Genomic DNA, 23587 nt, shown 5'->3' on the forward strand with positions numbered 1-23587 from the left:
AGGAGATGGGAGTTCAGACAAAAACTTAGACAAAAAAGCAACATCCCTAAAATTGTGCATTACTGTTTGCTGGGTTTGTTTGTTTGTTTGTTTCCCGTTTTAATTTTCTTTGGGGGGGGGGGATGGGGGAGGAGAGGGGAGGACCTGGGCGCAGAGGAGGAACCCAGGCTCTCAAGCCTCTCCGCCACCCTTCTTTTGCGGGGTGGTCTTCAGCGCACTGAAGGGAACACTTGTTGGGGAGTTGCCTTTCTGCTTGCTGCCTCCCACCGCCAGTCAGGCGGCCACAGGCAGAGGGGAGGCTGTGATCTGGGCTTGGCTGCGAGTCAGGAAGGCAAAGATCGCGGAGCCGGAGCGCTCAGGGCCAGGTGACACAGTCGTGGGTGCCCGGCGCCGCTTGACAGCTTCATCCCCGCCCACTGGCAGGAGAGCGCGGCCGGGCAGCACGCGCGCGCGCAGGGTCCTTAAAAGCCGCGGCCGCGCGGAGACGCCGAGCTCGCCCACCGCGCGCAGGCGGCGACATGCACGTGAACGGCAAAGTGGCGCTGGTGACCGGCGCAGCCCAGGGCATCGGCCGAGCCTCCGCCGAGGCGCTGCTGCTCAAGGGCGCCAAGGTAAGCGAGGCGGGGCGCACGGCGCGAACCTCGCCGGCCCACCCGAGACCCGCCCCCCAAGCCGGGGCCCCGGGGGACGGGGGCAGCGACCGAGGCTGAGCCCCCGGTGCCCGCCGTGCAGTCTCCAGAGCTGCCCAGGCTGGCGCGCTCGAGCGGACCTCGAACGCGCCGGGAGAGAACCCGAACTGTAAACTGCCCCATCTCCGGTCCAAAAGAGGAGCGTCCTGTGGTCTCTTTATTGTTGGTCTACTTCAAGAGCCGCGCAGGATCATCTCGATTCCTCTCCTCTTGTCTGTAGGTAGCGCTGGTCGATTGGAATCGTGAAGCAGGTTTAAAGTGTAAAGCTGCCCTGGATGAGCAGTTTGAACCTCAGAAGACTCTCTTCATCCAGTGCGATGTGGCCGATCAGGAACAACTAAGAGGTAAGGGCGGGGAATCCATCCATCCACGCGGAGCGTGCCTTGAGCAAGCAGCAACCTGAAGGCAACCCCCGGCCAGAGATCCAGCCTGGGGCGGGCGGCCGGCTATCTCCTGGAGAGCAGCTACCTCTGAGCTGCAAGAGATAGCTGGGACTGTTACGTTTCCTCTGACGTCCCAGTAGCCCTAAAAGCTAAGGGGGAAGAAAAGCCAAGCATGCTTGAGAAATCCTTTTATTTTAGTCATTTGGCCGCACATAATGTAATCAAGATTCCTTGGTGTATTCCAAGACGGTGCTGCTACAGTAATTATTAAATGATTGAACTTGCAGGTGGAACTGGGAAAGACAAAGTAGACTAGGTGAGTATGGCAAACAACTTCTCCCAGAAAGCTGGAAGACACAGAGTCCGATGACAATCAAATGTGGCAGTGTTTCTCTTTGGAACACACTAGAATGAAAGGTCAGGGGTTGTCATCACAGAAGTGCTGGATGCTTTTAACCACATGCTCTCTCTGGTGTTTCCCCTATGAAATGATACTTTAAAAACAATAATAGCTGTACCGTAGTCTTAGAATTGGAGAAGAAAAGTTTCTACCAGACTTTCCTCAATGCTTTCCTGTTTCCGTCTACTCACTTAAAATAGACCAGTCTAGTTGTGAAATATCAGGGACCGTATTGGTGTAGACAATGAACAGATTTGGTCATATAGAAACCCAATAGATCTGTATGAAAAACATACATATTTTTCCGGGGGAAAATGGGAAAATAAAATATTTGTATTTCACAAAGTTTTTTTGAAAGACTTAAGTAAATTATTAGACACATCTTTAGTCAAGGGACCAAAAATATCTTCATAAAAGTCACTCTGGTACTTCTGTTCTTAACGTGGATGTGTGTTTTTTCGAAAATGTTGGGCTGTTCCGTGAGAGAGTGAAAATGGAGCTATATGTTAGAAGGAAACCAACTGCTGTTCAGGGAAATTGTTTTAAAGGAAATTATATAATTAAAATCTGAAAATGTTACAAAGACCTATAACGTGGATTACAAGCATGAGTAGAAGAGACCTGTAAACATAGTGCTAGTTGCTGGAGGATAAAGTTTTGCTGATTGCACGGGATAGTTTTCATCAGGGATAAAGTCATGTCAAATCCCAACAGCCGTGCTGATGGAATAGGGAACAGATTCCCTATAGATCATCTGAAAGCTATTTCTGTCTGAATTTATGTAGTTTCACATGTGACTTTTAACCTTAATTGTTTTGCTTCCCAGTATTTAAAATTAGTACCTTGACTGTAAACACATTCCTTAAGGATAAGTGATTGTGAAGGAGGAAACCAGACACATAATGAGTGACCAGCAGAAGGCATGTTGGTCGTGAGAAATCCACATGTTGTCTGGACATCAGCGTTTATTTGCATTTTAGGAAAACATGGCACTGGCTCTTCCAGTGTCAGGATTTAATGCTGCCTACAGCTTTTAAAACTGCTTAGACATGTGGCCAAAGAGACTTCATTGAAATCATAAAAATGCAGAGGTGAAAAAGTTCTTGGAGATGACTTACAGATGAAAAATGCAACCTGAAGAGTTTAGGCAAATTACAAAGAGTACCACAGCATATAAATGTCAGCAAGAGTTATCAATAGATAGTAAGTTGCTTGAGCCCAAAATTCAGTGGTGTGTTATAAAGAGGAATACACCGATGTATAATTTGGTGTGTTATACATCGGTAAGGGCAGAGTATAAGGAATACAGTGGACACCGAAAGAGGAAAGAAAAGTAAAGAAGCAATTAGACGTCCATATTTGACAACCTAATTTCCTGTAAGGTGGATGTGGAGTTCTGAAGAGTAGAATATATTTAAGATGAAAGGCAAAAATTAACAATAATAGTATTCCTTAGATCTTTTCTACTGGAGGACCTTTTCTGGAATCAATTTGAGATCTTAAGAAGCATTTTAAAGATTCTTTGAAAAAGTGAATAGTTTTTATATATTTTGTTGTTTTCCATTCCACTACAGTAAAAGGTACTGTAAAGGGTACATATTAGAAAGTCTTGGCAATATTTTTGGCAGTTAACTTGCATAGTAATTTATCCATTTGGCAAATTAGTCGGTGCCGTCTTCAATATGTCTGGTGGTTGTTAATAATTCTTTAATTTTATTTCAATCAATATAAAGTTTGTGAGGATCTATTTTTTTCAAGGAACTCATATGTTGGACCCAAGACCCGAGAACACATTTCTGTCGTTTGGAAGAATAACCACAATTGTTATCTATAGTTTCAAGTAACAGAACTAGAACCAGTGGTAAAAGGCCCAGGGAAACAATAAAACTATGTAAAAGGCTACTTTGAGAAATAACGTTTCTCAATACCAAGGGGTAAAGCCTAATTTTAACTGGTCAAGGAGGGTTTGCAAGGACTGGAAGTGTGGTTGGACAACGCAATGAGGGACCTTCAAACCTCAGAATCTATGCAGACTTGACCTTAGTTGAACATAGTTGTTATACAAACTTGCAATACAAAGCTGTCAAAATAGAAGAAGAAAAGGCAAACATCGAAGTTACAATAATCAAATAAAATCAACTGAATGAAAAATAGACTTACTAGGATATCCAAATGCACTGAAATGATCATAATGGATCTGGATACATAACTGTTTAATATGACACTTTATGAAGAAAATATGGCTTATTTTGAAAGGGATGCTTGTCATAGTCTGAGCCACAGAGCTTCAGTAACTTCTTAGGGTCAGAGATGCTGGTTGCCCAGACTGACTTCTAAGAGCTCTTAGCACAGGATGCTCAGTTCTCTAGAATTTACACCACTGAGTTACTGCTTACAGAACTTTAATGTGCATACAAATCATCTGCGGATCTTATTAAGGTTAAGATTCTGATTCCATGATTCCATAGGTCTGTGGTGGCCACAGATTCTGCATTTCTAGCAGGTTCCCAGGTAATACTGATTGGTGCTGCTGGCTCACAAACCACACTTGAGAAGCAAGGCAGGAAGTCACAGTCTAAGAGTAGAACTTTCACGAGAAGCGTGGATGAATTAAAACCTCATTTCAGGGCATAGACTGTGATAAATGTGTCTGTGCAAAATAAGAACGTTATCTATGATGTCTTTTTACTTTTTTTTTTATTAGATACTTTTAGGAAAGTTGTAGACCACTTTGGAAAACTGGACATTTTGGTGAATAATGCTGGAGTGAATAATGAGAAAAACTGGGAAAAAACTCTGCAAATTAATTTGGTAAGCTGTCTTAGCCATGTTCATGGTCTACAATTACTTAATAAAATGTTTTAAAAGGAAAAAAGGGTTTTTTTCATGGAAACAATACAATGACCTACAATATAGAAAAAGGGAAGTTATAAAAAGCTGGGGAAAAAAGCATTTCCTTTTACAAATAGGAAAACATTTGAGGTTTTCAATTATGAAAATAAATCTGTCTTAAAGTATTAAAAGGAAATATGAGAAAAAAACATCGTTTACTGTATAACTTAGGAGTTGGCAAACTATGGCCCTCAGGCCAAATGAGCCTGCCACCTGTTTCTGTGACCTGCAAGCTAAAAATGGGCTTTACATGTTTTAACAGTTGAAAAAATAAGAAAAAGAAGAAAAAAAAAGAAATATATGAATATACAAAATTCAAATTTCAGTGTCTATAAAGTCTCATTGGAACACAGCCAAAGTCGTTTAGTTACATGTTGTCTCTGGCTACTTTCATGCTACCGTGGTAGAATCGAATAATTGTGACAGAGGCCCTATGATGTGCAATGCCTGAAATGTTTACCATCTGACTCTTTATAGAAAAAAAAATTTCCAACCCCTGGGTTAACTTATGTACTTAAAAAATAAATCTTAATTCCAGGACTATAACAGAAAACAAGGCTAAAGTGACCGTTGGACTCTGTAATTATTAAGATATTTATCCTGAAGGCTGGTGTGTGTGTGCATGCGTGTGTATGGGCATGCATGTGTGTAATTCCCACAATGTTTGTGATTATTTAGCTCTTCCTTGAATTGTAAATATGTAGAATAAGGAAATAAAATTTGTTTTATTCGTTGTATCATAAGCTTGCTGATTATCTTATTTTATAAACAGACTTGACATAAGATATTGGGGTTTAGTAACAAACTTTAGCTAAAGCCAAATGTCAGAGCTGGGCGGGGCATGGGGTCACCCTGTTTTTGGTAAGGTCTTTCTTACTAGTCTTGCAAAGGAGGCACATGTAAAGTACAGAGGGGCAGCTGTGTGTGTATAAATGCACAGGGAGTGGTCCCTACTTCACCACATCCAACTCCTTAAAAACAGGAACCATGTGATGTTTTTCTTTGTTCTTCTCTCAGTAATCAACACAGTATCTTGAAGATAGTGCTTATTCAATAAATGTTTGACTTGAATTGACATTCTCATGAGTAATGACATAACTGTAATAACTTGATAGGAGTAATGAGAATTACCCTAACTCACAAGAAAGCTGTATCTGTGAGTACCACTTTGATAAGGTACAAGCTTGACAGATGCCTAAAATCCTTTGACCCAGAACAAAACGTACTATTTTAAAGTACAAACACTCTCCTTCCAGTTCTTTCTAAAATTTGTCTCAAGTGCTCCTGGATATCATTATAGTTCAAAATAACTTTAAAACCTATTTGTCAAGTGTCCCTCAAAGTCTTTCTGGTGTGTGTGTGTGTGTGTGTGTGTGTGTGTGTGTGTGTGTGTTTAGAGACATGACAACTGCTGTTCCTGAGTTGAGATAATTCTATGATTTTCTTCTACTTTAGGCTAATAATGTAGTGAAATAAAATGAAACATTTTCATACTGTGAACCATACTTACATCTCTTGGCTAAATCTTTCTTTATCATGGTGTATCCATGTCTAAGATACTATTGAATTTGCTTAGTTAATACCTAATTTAATTTTATATTTGTGTCTCTCTGTTATAAATGATAAGAGCTTATAATTTTCTTTTCTTAAAATATTTCTATTTGGTTTGGCTGTCAGCTATTCCTTTGCTTACTTCTATCTCCTTCATCTGTCCGTTTCTGAATAGCATGTAGTCATATCTCAAATGACAAATGTCAACTTGCCTACCTCTTTCAGTCATTCTGTCAGTGTGAATTCTACATAAATGGCTGGTGATTATAATTTACTGATCTTTGATTTTTTAAAGTTGTAGCCCCATTTGCAACCTGTGATTTTTGATTTGTTTTATATTTCCAGAAATAATATTGGTACCCTATGTTTTCTTTTGATTCACATTTACCTAGGCATATCTTTTTCTATTTCTTTATTTTGAAAATGAAAGTAACCTTTTATGTGAATTTTGTCTCTTGCTAACAGTATAATGTGAGATCTTATTTTTCAAATCACATCTAGAAACAAATGCTTTTTATATTAGTGAATTTAAGCCACTCATTTATTTTTACTCTTCTGTTAGGACTTATTCCTTCCACTTTAGTTCATACTTTATGTTCACTAAATTTTCTTTCTGTTTATGTTCTTTTTCCATTCTTGTCTTAAATTCCATTGGATCACTTTAATTTTCTTCAGCTGGTAAGAAAACCGTACATTTTATATGCAAACTTTGGTGGTTATCCCTGACTTATTATGAACCATACTTCATTACATCCTTTGGTTGCCAGATTTAAAATAATTTTTTTTTTTGGAATATGCAACCAATTGGAAACTGCAGGAATTTTTAAAAACATGTTTTTATAAACTTGTGCCCCTCTCCAAAACCACATAAAGTGACAAGACTTTTTTTTGAATCAAGCTATGCTAATGAAAAAGCACAAATCACACAGCAGCTCTCTCCCTAGAACATCACTACTATTTTTAGTTTCATCAGTAAAACTACAGATATTTTATAGATAGAGGTCCCTAGGGTATAAAGTTCCTATATTCAGTGCATTCATAATGGGCACCTACTGTGCCTTTCTTCTGAGAAATCAGCTGTCAGAAAACACGTGCAATGATTAGAGTTAATATAAAGAAACATGAAATTAGTGAAGAGATTGTCTCAGAGGTAATAGGACTCGAATTATCTATCTTCATCCAGCAGAGAGGGCATGTTTGCTTTAATATAATAAATATACAGGTGAATAAACACCTGCTCCAATCTGGAAAGTTCCTGCATTATCTGCAAATAGAAAATTCTGCAAGACGGGAATTTTATTTGCCCTGTTTGGTTACAACTCACTCTCCTGGAGCTGGCCTTTATTTTTCTTTGAACTCTGCTGACAAAGGCCACTCCTTAGCTTAACTCCAGGGACTGATGACATTTATTTAATATTACATAAAAAGAACAAGGTATAACCTTTGTTACCCATATATAACTTAAAAACAAGTTACTTCCCCTCCTACTTACAACACCCATTGCAAAAGTAGATTAGGGTCTGACCAATCATTATCCTTAGAACTTGATTATCTCTGTTAGTATAATGCAAATATTTGTGTGTGGTTTGTATAATAATTTTTTTCAGCTCTGCTCTGGATGTAATTTACCTCCTTGTACAATTCCCTGTGTGGTCTTTTGCATATTTTTCCATGTTCTTGTCTATGTCAGAGAGTAACGGCTTAAAGGACCTCACCATGTATCTTTCCCTCTTCTGAAATTTTGTACAACATAGTTTATACCATCCTTATAAGGCATGTCAGTTTTTAAATTTTATTAGAATTATTTCTATACATGTATAACTTATGCTAGTCTACTGTAAGTTCTTTGAAGGCAGAAAATTTTTGTTTTGCATACATAGATGTTCAATTAAAGTGTATTAGAAAAATAAACTGCTATTCTATGATATTTTGCATACATGGATATTCATTTTTGTGTTTCAGTACAATGTTTGGATGGTTTCCTAACACATCGGTGTTGCAAACAGTGTATGACAAACAGTATATATGTCCTTCCACTTTTACTCCTTAGCAAATTTGCCCTTTCTTTATTCTTCAGACAGCAGCTCTCACCTCTCTTCCCACACAAGAGATACAGTAAACCTCTTCCCAGTCTTTTGTTTCCACTAGGCTCCTCTGTGCTTCCTCACTCTGAAACCAGCCACAGCTGCCTTATTTATAGCTGCTCAGGCTCACAGGGGATGTTCAGGAAAGAATGAGTCTTTGTATAACTCTCAAAGGTTGGTCTGGCCATTGGGCAGAGGTAGACTTAACTCTTAATATTGATAAGGCCATTTGGTAATGTATTTATTTTACTTTTTGAAGCTTTAATAAACCTAAATAATTCATTCCCACTCAGATGGGACTTACAACCTAATTTGGACATATGACTAACTTACATTGACTCCTTTAGTATATTCAAATAAAAATTAAACAAAATAGTTGGCTATTGTTGGGGATTTTAAAAAAGATTTGTTTCAGACCTGAATTTAAAATTCATGAACTTTTATTTCATGTCTCTGATCTTGAATTTCCCAGTTTGTGAAAGGATGAAGGTAATCCTCTTACCTCTAAGGTTGGTTAAGCGTCAATAAACCATAATTTATATGAAGCATCCAGCACGGTGCTACTACATAGCGGTCACTCAATAAATTGCATTTCTCGTCCAGAGACTAAAAACCTACATTTTCTTCATTCGCACTATCTCATTTCTAAACGAGGTGGGTCCCTCTGCTCTATACTGCCTCTAATGAAGAGTTGAGGAAATGGATAGAAACAGTGTTGTCAAGTGTACTCCTTTTTCTTGGCTCCCAAGGGTGTTGATTGCACCTTAAATTAGTAACTACTTCCTGTTATTGCTACTCTGCCATATCTAAAGATCCCATTGAAATGTTAGGGAGAGCTTGCTAAATTTTATACGTAGCTTCTGCAAGGGGGAAGACAATCATATCTACCCCCTAAATAAGCAGAAACTTTAAAAGATTGAACATGGAAGAAGAAAAGATGAGAAAAGGTTTCAGGAAAAAAATGATCATCTATACTAGTATCCCTTGAGAACTGGCTGGAGAAAAAACAAGAAACCTGAAAGGCAGAGTTTCATGATTTAGATGACAGAATCTTTTAAAAAATTGCTTTAATTACAGTGTAGCACAAGAACCATAAATAAACTAAAAGCAACTGCAGACTGGAGGGAAATTAAATAAAGGAAATGACAGATTAGGAAAATTGCATAGTAAATACATACACACACACACACACACACACACACACACACACACAAATGTTATAGGAGCATATATACATATATGTGTGTATAATAGGAAGACATTATGCCTAATAAGAGGGGTTAAACAAGTTCATTTATCATTTATCTGTATTACTAGAGAATTATTTCCAGGATAGGGGAATTTATGAGAGTGGTTTTAAGTTATAGAATGCTTTAACTTGTTAAAAAAAAAAAGTATGTTAACATTTGGAATACTATGCAATTTCAGTATTACATGTAAAAGTTGTCTCTTCGTGACTAAAAATGTTGAGTAAGCATGTGTTAACTATATCACTTTGTCAATAATTGAATTTTCATTTATCCTCACTAAGTAAAAGTAGACATTGGATTTTCCTCTTTTTTTGAGAGTCAAATACAAAATTTTAACTACCTTTACAAAATGGACTAAAATAATACTATAGATTCCAGCTTTTTTGTATTTGTAGCGAGAACATATCTGTAATTTTTGTTTTCTTTTTTTCCCTGGATGCTTGATATTACAATGACCCAATCTATACAATGTATAAACATTGCCAAAAGGCCACAAATATATTTAGGAAACATTTTTATTCTATGTTTTTCTAACAATTCCATTAATATATGATCTGGGATATGGAAGAGGTTGTCAAAGTAAAGGAAAAGAGGTGAAAATTTCTTATATGTACAGCTAAAACCTTAGGCTTTGTCTTGCAGGTTTATCCTAAGAAGCCTTTCATTTGAAAAGTTACTCAGTTCTTAACCTGATAATGGATGGCAAGATAATCCTTTGCCTTCTCCATCAAAAACCAGGAAATAAATCTGGCTTTTAAAAAAAATTAAAAACATTCCCAAATTTTCTATCTGGCTGCATCTTGTAGATGTTGAAAACACAAAAGCAGGTGTCAGCAAAGCTGTAAATACCTAAGAATAAAAGCGTAGCGCCAATACACATAAACAGAAATTCTGTTCAGACATGCTGGAGACTTGGGCAGAAACACAGAATCTAACTGACTTCAGTAATTTCAGCCATCTACATTCTTTTCCTTCTTATATAAACCATTAATGTTTTGTTTTTCCTTTTTAAAGGGAATCATGTGCAGGTTTTACTCATTCTCCCTAAGCCTACTTACTATCAAACTGATGCATGGCTTAAGTGAATAGAATCTTCAGCTTACATTTTTTGTGCTAGAACTACTGTTAGGTGGAGAGGCAACTCTGGATCCTTGTCAAAAAAAACTCCAAAAGGACTTTTTAAAATAAAAAGAAGGTAACCACCAATATATATCCTCAGGTTCAGACTCGTTATCTCATTATCTGTTGTATCATTTTCTTTGCAGTGTTGTAAAGAATGAGAGACGTAGGAATTAAGATGTGGAAAGCAAATTTTCACCTTTCAAAAGTCTGAGTTGGAAGGGAGAGGAGTTCTTAAATCTAAAAGGGAATGTAAGGTTCCAAATATGTTTCATGTCACAAGTTGATTTTGATAGTGATTAATTCTTAAATGTTAGAATAAAACTGAAAAGGTGCCTATACATGGATGTGAGTAGCAAAGCAGAGTAAGCTTTCAAAAGGACAGCTGCAGGAGTGATGAACAAAATGAAGTGATTTCATTACTGAAGACCACATGTCCAAGGAACAGAAATCCCTTGCTCAAACTGGGTACAACAGCTATGTGATCTCATACGACACAGAGTTCAGGATTGCTTGACGCCGCAGCTCCCAGATCTCATTCCCATCTGCCAGCCATCATGGTGGTTTCCTCTTAAAGATGCTATCAATAGAACTTCATTCCAGCCATCGCCCCCATACAAAGCAATGAAAAAGGAGTAACACAATCATTTCTTTCTGGTTTTCTTAAGAGCAATGACAATTTTCTCCGGAGAGTCCTCTTCTGTCACCCTCCCCAACCCAGACCCCACCTCCAGCTGACTGCTTCTCAGGTCTCGCCAGAAATGGTCCCATTTGGCTCCTAAACCAGTCACGGGCAAGGGGAATGGGATTTCTGTGATTGAAATAGATGAATCACTGTTTGCACTAAAACAGGGGAGATCACCTTCCTCTGTATTACATGCAGAAGAAGTAGATACAAATGCAAAATAGAAGGAGGAAATGAAAACTGTGTAGGAAATCAAGGGCATCCACTATTACATATTCCAAGATCCAAGAGAATGAAACAGAGCAGGTGGATGCAGAACAGTTGGACAAGAGAACCGTGTGCTAAGAAGGGTGAATGCATTTTGTATCCAGTATTTAGAAAAGAAAAAGAATATACAGAATTCTTGAAGATGCTGAGGATTAGTGAAAGTAACAAGACACTTGGAATAGAACCTTTATCATAAAATCTCAGAGCAGGCAACTAAGTGAAGTTTTGCAGAGATGTGATGAGCTCTACAAGTTTAGGCAAATAAAAGAGAATCCAGTCAATGCGTTTAAAGAAACACAGCCACTTCAAAACCTTTCATTGATAACATGTGCAGGAATCTCCCTCGGTGTCTGGGATAGCAATAGTTGGTGTGTGACCGTATGATGAAGTATAATAGCTCTGTTGCTTTTCCCATTTCTGCCATTGGACTAGGTTTCTGTCATCAGTGGAACCTACCTGGGTTTGGATTACATGAGCAAGCAAAATGGAGGTGAAGGTGGCATCATTATTAATATGTCCTCTTTAGCAGGTAAGGACAATTATGTTACTAATGATTTCTTACTGGTAATTGGGACCACAAAAGTAACTCTTCAAAGTGTATTTATTATCAACTCAGGTTTGAAATTGAAACTTGGTTTACTTTTTCTTTTTTTTACTGGTTCTATGGAATTTTCTGTTGTATACTATCAGAAGTTCAAATTCTAAGTTTATTCCTATTATCTTAAATTGTGACTTTTTAAAGTTATCTTTCTGCAGTACTATTTAAAAAAAAATGTATATATATTTTCCCAGAGTTGCTATTTGTCAAAGGTTATTGTGAGATTCCTAAGCAGTAAAACATGTAAAAGCACCTCTGATAGACTAAAAAGGACTAAAATAAAGTTAAGGTATCTCTACTCCTGTGTGATTTTAGTAAGCGTGTCTAATTTTAAAATATGGCATATATAGTTAGTTGGGATATACTGTCGGGGGAGCCAGACTTGATCTCTACTTTCTCAGCCTCTGTGGCCCAGCCTGAGAATGAAATTGACATAAGATAGATCAAACAGGAGCAAAGCATACAGGTTTTCGCATGTCCACGAGAGCCCCCACAGGAAAACGAAGACCCAAAGAAATGGCAAGGCCTCGGTGTTTATAAACTAGGTTGAACAAAGCAATGCAATTGTGGGAAAGTAACTAAAATATATGGGGAGACTAAAGAAAGATAAAGTTATTTTAACAACGTCTGTACAGATGTCTCTTGGCCTTGACTCCAATCTCCAGCGATAAGGTTTCTTTTCTCCTGGTACCGGGACAGCATCTTTTACATGGGATTACTGTGTCCCGCTTTCAGGAAGAAAAGGGAGATTAAAGTGCTCCCTTGCACCTGCTGTTTTACAAGTGCCTTTAGCTCAAATTCACCCTTATGCCCATGTGACATATTTTGGGGTGGCATATTCCACCTCCCTTCAGTGTAAACGGCAAAAATAAATAGACCCAAAGGTGTAATGGCTTAAACATAGCGTAAGCTTATTCCTCACTCATATATCAGCCCAGGGAAAGATCCTTGCCGCAGGGAACCTCTTCTGTACGCAGTCTTTTGGGAAACCAGGCTGGCAGAAGCTCTTCAGTGTGGAGCTTCCAGGGTTACGCTGGCACTGGGGGACTCCTTTCTCTCCTACAGAAAGAGCGAGAGAACCCTGAGGAGGTGTGGCTCCTCTTCTAAACCCCAGCCCTGCAATGGCAAACCTCACTCCGCTCACTTTCCTACAGGCTTTGACCTCATGGCTCACCTAACGACAGGGAGTCTGGGAAATGTAGTCTAGCTGTGTGTCTAAGGGTGGATGTCAGAGGAGAGCTGATCATCCTTGCCACAAAGGGCAGTCCAAACTGTTTTATCCGGGGCAGTGTGATTTACGATCAGCTGATGTCGTCTTACTCAGTATTAGCTATAAACCTTTGGCAGGAACTTTTGGAGGAGAAAGACTTTACTTTGAAAATTCTAGGAAAAAAATCATTAATGGGTCTTGAATAGTTAAAGTGAAATCATGAAATTTTAGAACACTGACCAATATTGACAGCAAGTGTAAACTATTCGTGTCCAAAAAACAGTGAGACTTTCTTCAGTTATTTGGTTGGTTTCAGTTACTGTGGTAATTGCAGAATCGGTGTTCCTCGCCACCCCCCCCATCCTGTCCTCCACCTCCCGGCTGTAGTGGCACTGGGGGAGTCAGGTTTGGAGGTACCTGTGACCACACTAGTGTCTGAGGCTCAGCGTTTTTCTCATTCCTCCAGGAATCGTCAGATGGTCTTTAAACCACTGTGAACTTAGTACGAGTGGAAACTTAGACATCTCCCTCTTCAGAAGTTCTCAAAAGTAAACCCGCATCTCATTTTCTGAGTTGCTTCAAGACAAAAATGCCATCCCTAGAGTTATTATAGACCTAGTTCTATAAATTGTTCAGGGTAATCTGGTTATTTTTCCTAACATGTCATCTACTTATAAATTATAACATTTCAAGTCCAAGAGTACATTAAAAGGTGAAAGCATGGGCAATACTTAAAAGAGATATTCAGCCCCAGAGAGGACTGAAGTTTAGATTCTCAGAGGCTGGAACCCAAAAGGCAAATTGTCACGGCTAAATCTACACTATTTTGAAATGAAATCGTAAGAAAAATATATAAATGATTGGAGAATTAAGAAGAAATATTTAATAGTTTAATACAAATATAAATGTACAAAAGAACCTAGGGTGGTGATTAAGACATAATTCCATGAATTCTCTCTTAAAGTTAAGGGGGCTGGTAGCACTTGGAGAACCATGAACACCATACCAGGAGACTCTTGACCTTGTATCATTGGAGGCACTGATTTCAATCTCAGGAAAGAGAGAAGGCCTCAGGGGTGAATCAATATAGGACTCCCTGGGAGAGCCTCTGTACCGGAAGAGGCTTACTTGCCCCAAAGAGCATGAATAGAGAAATGCAGGGTAGTACTGCCTTTTATCCAATAAAAATATTTAAATATATAGTAACAATTAACTTTCACTGAGCGCTCACCGTTTGCATGATACTCTTTTAAACACTGCTGTTATGTGTTCTCTCATTTAGTACTCTCAACAGCACAGTGAAGTAGATTCTATAATCTTCATCTTGCAGATAAGGGAACCTAGCCTGGGGAGTTTAGGTTTTTGCACAAGCTTACATGCAAGGAAGCGGGGGAGCTGCAGTTCTCATGCTAGCTGCCTGATACGAGATCCCCTGCTCTTAACCACTCGATTTTCTCTCTCTTCTATCTATGAGTCTGTCAGTCTGTCTCTCTTTCTATCTTAGCCTAATTATAAAGAAAGAGAAACTGAATTCCTGTAACTTGATTAAGGCAGTGCGATTTGCTAGTATCTTCAGGCCTCCTGGGCACTACTTTAATCTCAGGACTATTTATTAAACCTTCAGCAAAAGCTTAAGCTTTTGCCCCATTTGACACACACAGAGTAAAGCCCTGGAACCATCTGGGGAGCTTACCAACATCACAAGTCAAAACATGCCATAGCGAAGAGTAATTTAGGGATTACAATTAGATGTCCACTTGGCTTTCTTGGCTAAGAGCTTGCTTTGTCACAATACCCATCCTGGGTGTGAATTTTCTTCTTACCTATCTCAGAGCCAGTATTGGGAACCCTGTGTGGATCCTTCTCTAATCGTGCAGGTAAAACAATGAATGGATATAAATTCAACGAGGAGACCACTTTGGCTTTGGATTACCTTTCTGACACACTTACAGTCTAGTGAATAGCAGAACAGTCTAAAGCGGAGTAGCACTGACATATATACACTACCAAATGTAAACTAGATAGCTAGTGGGAAGCAGCCGCATAGCACAGGGAGATCAGCTCGGTGCTTTGTGTCCACCTAGAGGGGTGGGATAGGGAGGGTGGGAGGGAGATGCAGGAGGGGAGGGGATATGGGGATATATGTATACTTATAGCTGATTCACTTTGTTATACAGCAGAAACTAACACAACATTGTAAAGCAATTATACTCCAATAGCTATTCTAAAAACAAACAAAAAAAGCAAATTGGTTCTCCCTCTGGTATTCCTCCCAATAGGCAAGGGTAACTCTGTTGATCATGGTTCCATAGTTTGTCTCTGTCCGTTATACTTGATTGGGTACCTTCATAATGCCCGTCCTCCATACCTGTGGCATCTACACCATTTCCTTGTTGCCTCTGGCCAATCCAGACAGCCCCTGCTACCCCTCCTCTGACCCTGGGCTTTGTCACTGAGGTGTCCTCATCTCACAAAGAGTATTAAAATGCATTGTCTTGAATTTTATCCACTCACCAAGAGCTTCTGTTCTTCCCATAATGAGATCAGTTTGATAAAAATACAGGATTTTGTAATAGTAGCAGAAGATAAATGTAGACGTCTCACATCCTCACACTTTCCTCAGAAATAATATCAACAATTTTGTTCCCTTGAAGTCGGAGCATGTCGGCAGAGGTCAGATGACCAAAAAAGTCTTTGAGGGGTTACTGGGGTCAAAGTAATTTTTTTTTTTTTTTTTGACTCCTCAGCTTATATGAGGTATAATGGACAAATAAATTTGTGGGAAGAGTAGTTCTAATGCTTGCTTCCTCTGTGTTTTCCAAATATTCCTTCCTCACAGGCTTTCCCTCTTTCCCCCCTACTGCTCACTCTGTTGAAGGAATGTTGGGTAATATTCTACCCAACCAGAGTCCATTCCATGATCTCTTGCACAGATCCAGTGGAATCATTTAGTGTCATAATGAAACCTCAAGTTGACACACTGGTTTCGGCAGAGAAGTTAATGAGTAATGACCGCTGACGCAGACCGAGTATCAGATGCAATTAATAAGTTTAACAAACAGAGGAGTAGTTACAGTGGAGAGTGATTCTTCGGTGTATTGAGGGGAGGGTGTGCTTGTCCCTGGAAGCCCTGGAAGTTGTTCCAACCTCTGTTAACCACATAGATTCTTCTGTACGAGTTTTTGTCTATAAACATAATATATGAACCTGCACTCATTTTACCACATCCATCCTTAACTATCAAACAAGAAAAAGTTGAACCAGAGGGAAGAGTGAAGTCTGGTTTAAAGCAGATAAACAGCTCTGCTCCCATGAGACATCCCATAGGAGTCAGTTATGCTTCTTCTATACTTAGTGGGAAAGGAAGAGTAGTCATCACAGGAAAAGGAGTCTGCCCTCCAACCCTGCTCCCACCTGCTCAGCTACTGAGGTCTTGGTGTTTGCTATGCCTCAAAAATAAGTCACTCGGTAGCATTTTGTGAGTGACACCACGAAGGTCGTATCTGCTCTGAATTGAAAACATTAGAGTCTCAAGAAAATACTTGAAAATCTTAGAATTTGTTTAGCATGTCTTAAAAACCAGCCCAGCGACATACTCACTTGAACTCTAAGTTGTATCTACAACAATGTAATTAGTTTGTGTTACAGTAGAAGTGCTAAAGTTACCACTTTAAATAACACATTCAAGTTAACCAAACATGTTAAACATGGACAGAAGGGAAATGGGGCTATGAAAGTAACTGGCAGAGTTTCCACCCCAAGAGCTATACACCAGTGTCTCGTCAACATGGCAGCACTTGTTAGTGTGGCATAGGTGAAACAGAAGCCCAATGAGAGGTACAAGGCTGTAGAACTCACGTGGCCTCAAGAGCAGCCGGACTGGAATGTCACAGCAGACCAGAAATTTCAGGGAATCACGAGGTACAACCCTCTGCAACTTTCTTTGCTTTAAAGAAGAGGGACTAACATATTTAGCAAGTGCCAAGTTCCAGGCGCTGTGATGAACTATTGGCTCTATGATATCACATTTAACTTTTACAAATCCCTGCAATAGAAGTCCGTTTAATTATCTCCAATTTATAGTGGAATAATTCCTCTCAAACAAGCTGCAGAACATGGGAAAGGTGGTGAGGATTAGCAGGAGGAATAAAAGCAACTTTATGTTGCTCTATTTTAGTGTATGTCGTACAACGGCTGAATGTGCATTATCTGGATCTTAACTGGTCAGATGTCAACGGCTATGAGTACGTGGGCCACCTCCCTCGCTTAGTACCAGCGAAAGTCTTCATGGTGTCTGTTTTGCTGTCTTATGGCTTAAAATTATTAAGAAGACACACACGAAAAGGAATCAGTAGGAAAGACTAAATATTTATAAATAGGCCTTTTGAGGAATGGATAAAAGATTTAGGGTTTCCTAGCCATAAAGACTATTAAGAAAATGACTAGTCTTCTAGAATTCAACATGAGAGACATTACCTACGGGCTTTGTTTAGAGGCAGATTCTGACTCAGTAAGTCTGGGGTGGATCCCACAATTCTGATGCTGGTCCTTGGCCCACACTTTGAGGAGCCAGCCTCTAGTTTGCACAGGGACATTCTTTGAGTGGCTGAGAAAGCTCATCTTGGTTTCCTCTGATCACAGCGTAGGGGATCACTGAACTTTTAGGAAGGGGGATTGTGATGGGACCTTAGGGACAACTTTCTGAGAATTAACAATCCCTGGAGAGTGCTGCTGGGGTTACCTTTCTGGAAAGATTTTTATCACAGAAGATGCAGTCGTTCTGTGGAAGTTTATGCCACTTTTTATGTCAGATCATACTTTAAGACATAATTTGTTAACGGCAAGCATGCGACTGAGGGGAAAAAAAGCAGCATCAGATAAGGTGTTCTGTTGTGTGGAAAAGCATCTAATAAGGAAGTCCACCAGTTACTTTGGTCCACTTTCTGCACAAACACAGATAAATGGATTCTCACCAGTTCTCTTTTCTTTCCTTATTAAAGAAGTGCTGGTTAACCACAGAAAGATGGGTAGACCGTTTCTTTTCTGATTGTAAAGAAAATGTGAGGAATTTCGATCCCTGCTTTTTAGCACAGCTGCTGAACTCAAGTTTATCATGCAAAGATCAGTATCCTCAGATCCTCAATTTCCTTTCCTAAGTTGAATTTCTTTAGCACTTCTGTATAGTCTATCTTACATAATTTCTATCCATTTAAAAGAAAATATGTTCAAGGATTCAGTACAACTGCCGTCTGAGCAGATTTCAGTTTTTTGCACAAAAACTTTTTGAGCGATCTACCTTCTGTGAAATGTAGATATTAAAGTTATCTTTTGTAAATACAGGTAGAAAGAATATTAAAGATAGAGGAACTAATGTGGAAAGGGAAATGATATCTTACTTTTCCAAATGACTTCTTTATTTGTTCTATAATTACATGTGTCATTTTCAGGTATTTAAAATTTTTTTTCATAATTATCCCATCAGTCGGTGCCATTTGGTGTTATTATCCTGAGTGGCTGTAGAAAATATTTCTCTGTTTCGTGGGTAGAATTTCTCCCTCTGTTGAGATTATTTTTCTTAATCTACAGTTAGGACGGACATAAACCTGCAACTAATTACGTGTTGTATTTTGGAGAGAGAGCCATTTCACAATTCTTTAAGTAAACTTGCAGAGTGCTGGGCCCAGAATAAATAAGTATTGAAAATCTATTCTTAACTTTTTAAATATAAGGCATCCATTTTTAAGCACAATTAAGGATTCCTCACAACATCAAACAAAATGACATTCCTTTAGAGACTGTTCTCTCATGGTCTCAGTCCTTTGTTGCGTTATTCTTAAATCCTTTAACATGAAGACGAAATAATTTTGCTGTGCATATGGGAATTAATTTGCAAGATTTTAAAAAATCCAAGTTCATTCTAGCAACTGGGCCTGTAGCCACTATCCTGACAGAAGTCCCTGTGAAGTCAGATGGGGTGATCTGGATGGTCAGATATCAAAGTTCTACCCTACCCCTGCGCCAGGGGCTCTCAATAGAGCAGATTTAAAATACTACGTCAATATCCTTTGTATTTAAAGTTACTAAATACATAGTTCTTAAATGAATGCACTTCTGTAATACTTTTGAATTAGGATTAGCAAGAGTCCACGGTTTGCCAAGGTTCAGAAACCAAACCCAGTTAGGATGCTGTACCAGATTTGTGGCATTTTAGTGCAAAAGATACATTTTCATTAAAAGGTACAATGTGGATAAACAGGTAAATAAAACAATAAACAAGACTTGAGATGTTTCACCTTTAGGAAAAATGATTACATTTATATAAAGATAATAGCAAACGGTAATGCTTATTATGTGTCAGGCACAGTTTTAAGTATTTTATGTAAATTAGCCTCATTCAGGACTCACAATAGCTACTATTACTACTCTATTTCACAGAGGAAAAACACCATGGTACGCAGCAGTAACCCCTCCAAAGGTAACAGAGCTCACTGTGGTGGATTCAGGATTTGAGATCAGCCAGTCTGGCACCCCAAATCCAAACTACTGTGCTATAATCTGTCTCGACCAATTCAATTAAAAGGACATTTTTAAATGGTTAAGTAGTATAGGAAATAACATTCTGGTCAAATGGTGATCCTCCCCTTGGTTTTATACATTTCAACTAACTATTTAAAACATACTTTCATTATATTTGGCGCTTACTTGGTACCAAACACATATTTCTAAAATGAATTCACGCCTATAAAACCTTTTGAATTAGCACACACTGTATTTTAAGGGAAGAAGACTAAATTTCCCATCTCAAGACAGAGTAAAAGATCTTGGCTGGACATCTGGAATTTAAATTTGAAAATTATGTGTGTTTGTGTGTGTGTGTGTATGTGTGTGTTTGTGTGTGTGTGTGTGAGAGAGAGAGAGAATGAGAATGAAAGAGACATGGAGGGAATGAATTTCATCCACAGGAGTGGATAAGGTCACCTAAGGAAAGAGTGTGCATAGAAAAGCAGAGAGGACCAGGACCAGCTCTCGGGTTCCCCGGCCTATTTCTGGGTCTGGTCAAGGAGGAGCAGCCCGCAGAGGACGTGAAGGAGGACCTGCTGGTGAGTGTGAGGTGGAAGGACGCCAGCGTACAGAGGGAAGTGCTGCAAGGAGAGTGTAATTCACTGTGTTGGTTGCTACTGAGCAAGGTATCAAGCACGATGAAGACCTGGCCTTAGCAGACGTCCGTCACTGGCAACCGCCACAACATCTGTTGGACTGGACTGGTCAGAGGAAAGCCTGGTTAGGGTGAGCTGTGCAGCAGTGGAGAGGCAGCTGGAGAAGGAGGTGAAACCAAGAGGGCTACTATTTTTAGATGAGTGATTTTGAGACGTTCATATCTCAAAGAAAAGCCATTTCTCTTTTGATTCTGCACGTGATACAAGTAACCACTCTAGGCTTCTTAAAATATTCCTGTCTTTAATTTCTGTGACACGATGCTTAGCTTGTTTTCTTCCTACCTCCACTGGTTCAGCCTTCTCAGTCTCTTGCTCCGTCATCCTCCTCTACCATGGAGGGCTGCCAGGTATAGTTGTGCAGGTTGTAAACTGCAGGAACTCTGTGGGGCACAATCTCCACAAACTACCATGTGAGTGGTGTCCCCAGAGTCATGCCAGACACACCCTGAACAATTCTCTGAGCTGACCCTTATTACTAGCCTCAGAACAGGTTTTTATTTGAAGCACATGGAAACATTATATGTTGGTGCTACAGGTCTAAGGTTGGTAACAGAGGTATGGCAAAACAATGCGATACTGAAGTTGACCACAACAGCAGTAATGTTATACTTGGAAGGGAGAAAAGGATCGTGAGACCCAATAGAAAATGTTGGATTTCTGAAACATTTCCACCCCAACTAAAATCACTGTCAAAAAGAAAAGCCTTAAAAAAAAACCTTTTCTCTCTCCCTTTAGCCTCCCTTTTCAAAGCAGCAAACTGAGGGAGAGAGAGCAAACTTCTACATTGAAAGTCAGTTGGCAAGTTGGGGACAAAGCCCCACATACCTTTACCTGTTTGAACCGTAAGGAGCCACAGTTAAAATCTACATGTACTGGGGAGATAAAGAAAAACTCTCTACTTAACTAAACTAACTACAACTCGCCTAAATAAAATAATTGAAAAATAGAATTCTCTTTTTTTTATAAGACCTCAAAACTGAATATATCTATCAAAAGAGCAATGTATATGCAATTGATAGGTATATCCTTATGGTGTAATACCATTCACTCAGAAAAAAAAAAAAAAAGAAGAGAGAGGAAAAAAAAAAGGAAGAAAGAGAAATGAGCTATTGATACACATTACAACATGGATGAATCCCATAAGAATTATCCTGAGTGAAAGAAGTCAGACAGAAAAGTTTACACTGTATGATTACATGTATATAAACTTCTAGAAGTGGCAAACTAATCTATAGTGACACAAAACAGATCAGTGGTTGCTTAGGGGGAGGGGAAAGGCAGAAGGACAGGATGACAGGGCACGAGGAAACTTTCAGGGGATGGCTGTGTTCATATCTTGATTGTGGTCGTGGTTTTGTGGGTGTAGACCTATGTCAAAACCTATCAAACCACACAGTTTAAATATATGCAGTTTATTGTATGCCAGTTATACCAAAAAGCTGTAAAAATATCTTAAAAGGATGCTTGATTTCTGAATGTCTGACATGGATTTATGCCGCCTTTGATCTAATGCCAGAGAGTGAAAGCAATGCAAGAGGAAACATTCTGCAGGATTGCGGTGAAAATGTCATTGGAGTGCCACGAGAGTCATAAAACCAAGTGCCACTTTAAAAATGCAAACAAATTCTAATTGCATCTGCAATTCTACCTTTAAAGGAAAGTATGTGTTTTGCAGCTGGCTTCTTAGACAGAACCAACACAACAGTATTTGCTCTCTTTTGCTGCTGTGACACTTTGAACCAGTTTGGGTTCGGAAGCTCAGTGCCTGCACATACATAACAGAAATTCATTCTCATTCATCTCTGACATGCTTGCGTTTTTTGTGGCTGTCAACAGTTCATCTCTGACTCAGGTTCACTCTGCATTTCCTGCTGCCCGTGAATGCCACCTACAGCCACTACCTTGGTCTCATAAACATTGAAGGAGCAGGTAGAACAGTGACCTACTTACAAGAACAAGGAGCAGCAACGCCTGGCTGCACCTGTTTATTCTGTTTATCTTGATCTCCTAATACACCTGTTCACCCTGTGGAGGCATCATGAGTTCTTGTTGACTGACACTGACAAACTTAATTAACTTACACATGTTACTGAACCGAAAAAAACAAAACAAAACAAAAAGAGAACCACGTTACACACTTTGAGATCATTGGGAGGACGCACTCTGTGTGATCTACCATCTCCAGGGATTTAAACTGCTCTTGAGCAAACGTACTTCATAAATTGAGACCTGGCAGGCACCCAGGGAGTGGTTAAGGTCCGCCTTTATTACTGCACTTTGGTACAACACGCTTTCCAGCGGTGGGGTTCTGGGACTAGTTAGCTGAGTGGAGATGACCACGTCTCAGCAGAATCATTTAGTAGTATCATGACATTTGACATTAATAACATTAAAGTAATCAGGGATCGCTCTTCCTTGGGGAAATCACAAATTTTAAAAATGGTAGAACGCGTGAACTCAAGAAATCAGTTAAAAGCCAAGATGTACAAATGGCTCTAGTTAAAAGTTTCACTGTTGATTGAGATAGAGAATTGACCATTATGAGAAATAAGCTTGACAGTGATAATAACTACAGCAAAATCAGTTTTTCTTGTTTTGTTTCTTCTGGTAGCAGGGAGGGGGTAACGTCGGGCTGGGAGATAGGGGAGAAAAGATGCCATACCTGCTGCAGTACCACTTTTTCGCCACACCATGGATTTAATCGTATTTTTGAGCAGTTACTATTGTGTGTAAATGGAAAATTAAGCCAATTCTAAAGCTGCTTGAATTCTGTTGCTGAGTACATAATTATGAAAGGAAATAAAATAGGATCAAACATTTTTATTTCTGGTTTTCTTTTCCTAAGTCATGGGGTGAGAAGATCTAGGCATCTGCTACAGATCAGAATCAAAAGAAGTTAACTTTTAATTTTCTTAAACACTTAGCGGCATTGTTCAGTGCAATTCGTGACAGGGAAATGCTTACCAACTTATAATGAAGACAAATAATGCTCTCCAGATCCCGCTTAAGCAGTTTAAACTCCTTCAGCCATTTGGAAGCCTTAAAAAATAAAGAATATACACTTTTTAAAAATCCAGACATAAAAACTGAAAATTAGGTAGTAACTTACTGGATTTCAAGATGATTCTTTCGGTGTTTTAGATAACAGTGACTTCTCTTGACTTCATCAGGGAAGCAGAAAAACTTGTGTACCACTCTTGGCTACATCCCTAGGCGGTAGCTTACTGACCATAAATTTTGGA

General features: G+C 39.2%; 1 protein-coding gene across 1 annotated transcript in view; it reads left to right on the plus strand.

Moving 5' to 3' along the window:
* The first annotated feature begins 456 nt into the window (after positions 1-456).
* Positions 457-23587, plus strand: part of HPGD (15-hydroxyprostaglandin dehydrogenase) — a 28157-nt gene continuing 5026 nt past the window's right edge. The window contains exons 1-4 of the mRNA XM_068553941.1: positions 457-611; positions 910-1033; positions 4177-4283; positions 11753-11849. Coding sequence (XP_068410042.1) covers positions 519-611; positions 910-1033; positions 4177-4283; positions 11753-11849 — 421 coding nt within the window. The 5' untranslated portion in view covers positions 457-518. The remainder of the gene's footprint in view (positions 612-909; positions 1034-4176; positions 4284-11752; positions 11850-23587) is intronic.

The sequence above is a fragment of the Eschrichtius robustus genome, chromosome 10 (assembly GCF_028021215.1).
Source record: "Eschrichtius robustus isolate mEscRob2 chromosome 10, mEscRob2.pri, whole genome shotgun sequence".
NCBI classification, from domain to species: Eukaryota; Metazoa; Chordata; class Mammalia; order Artiodactyla; family Eschrichtiidae; genus Eschrichtius; species Eschrichtius robustus.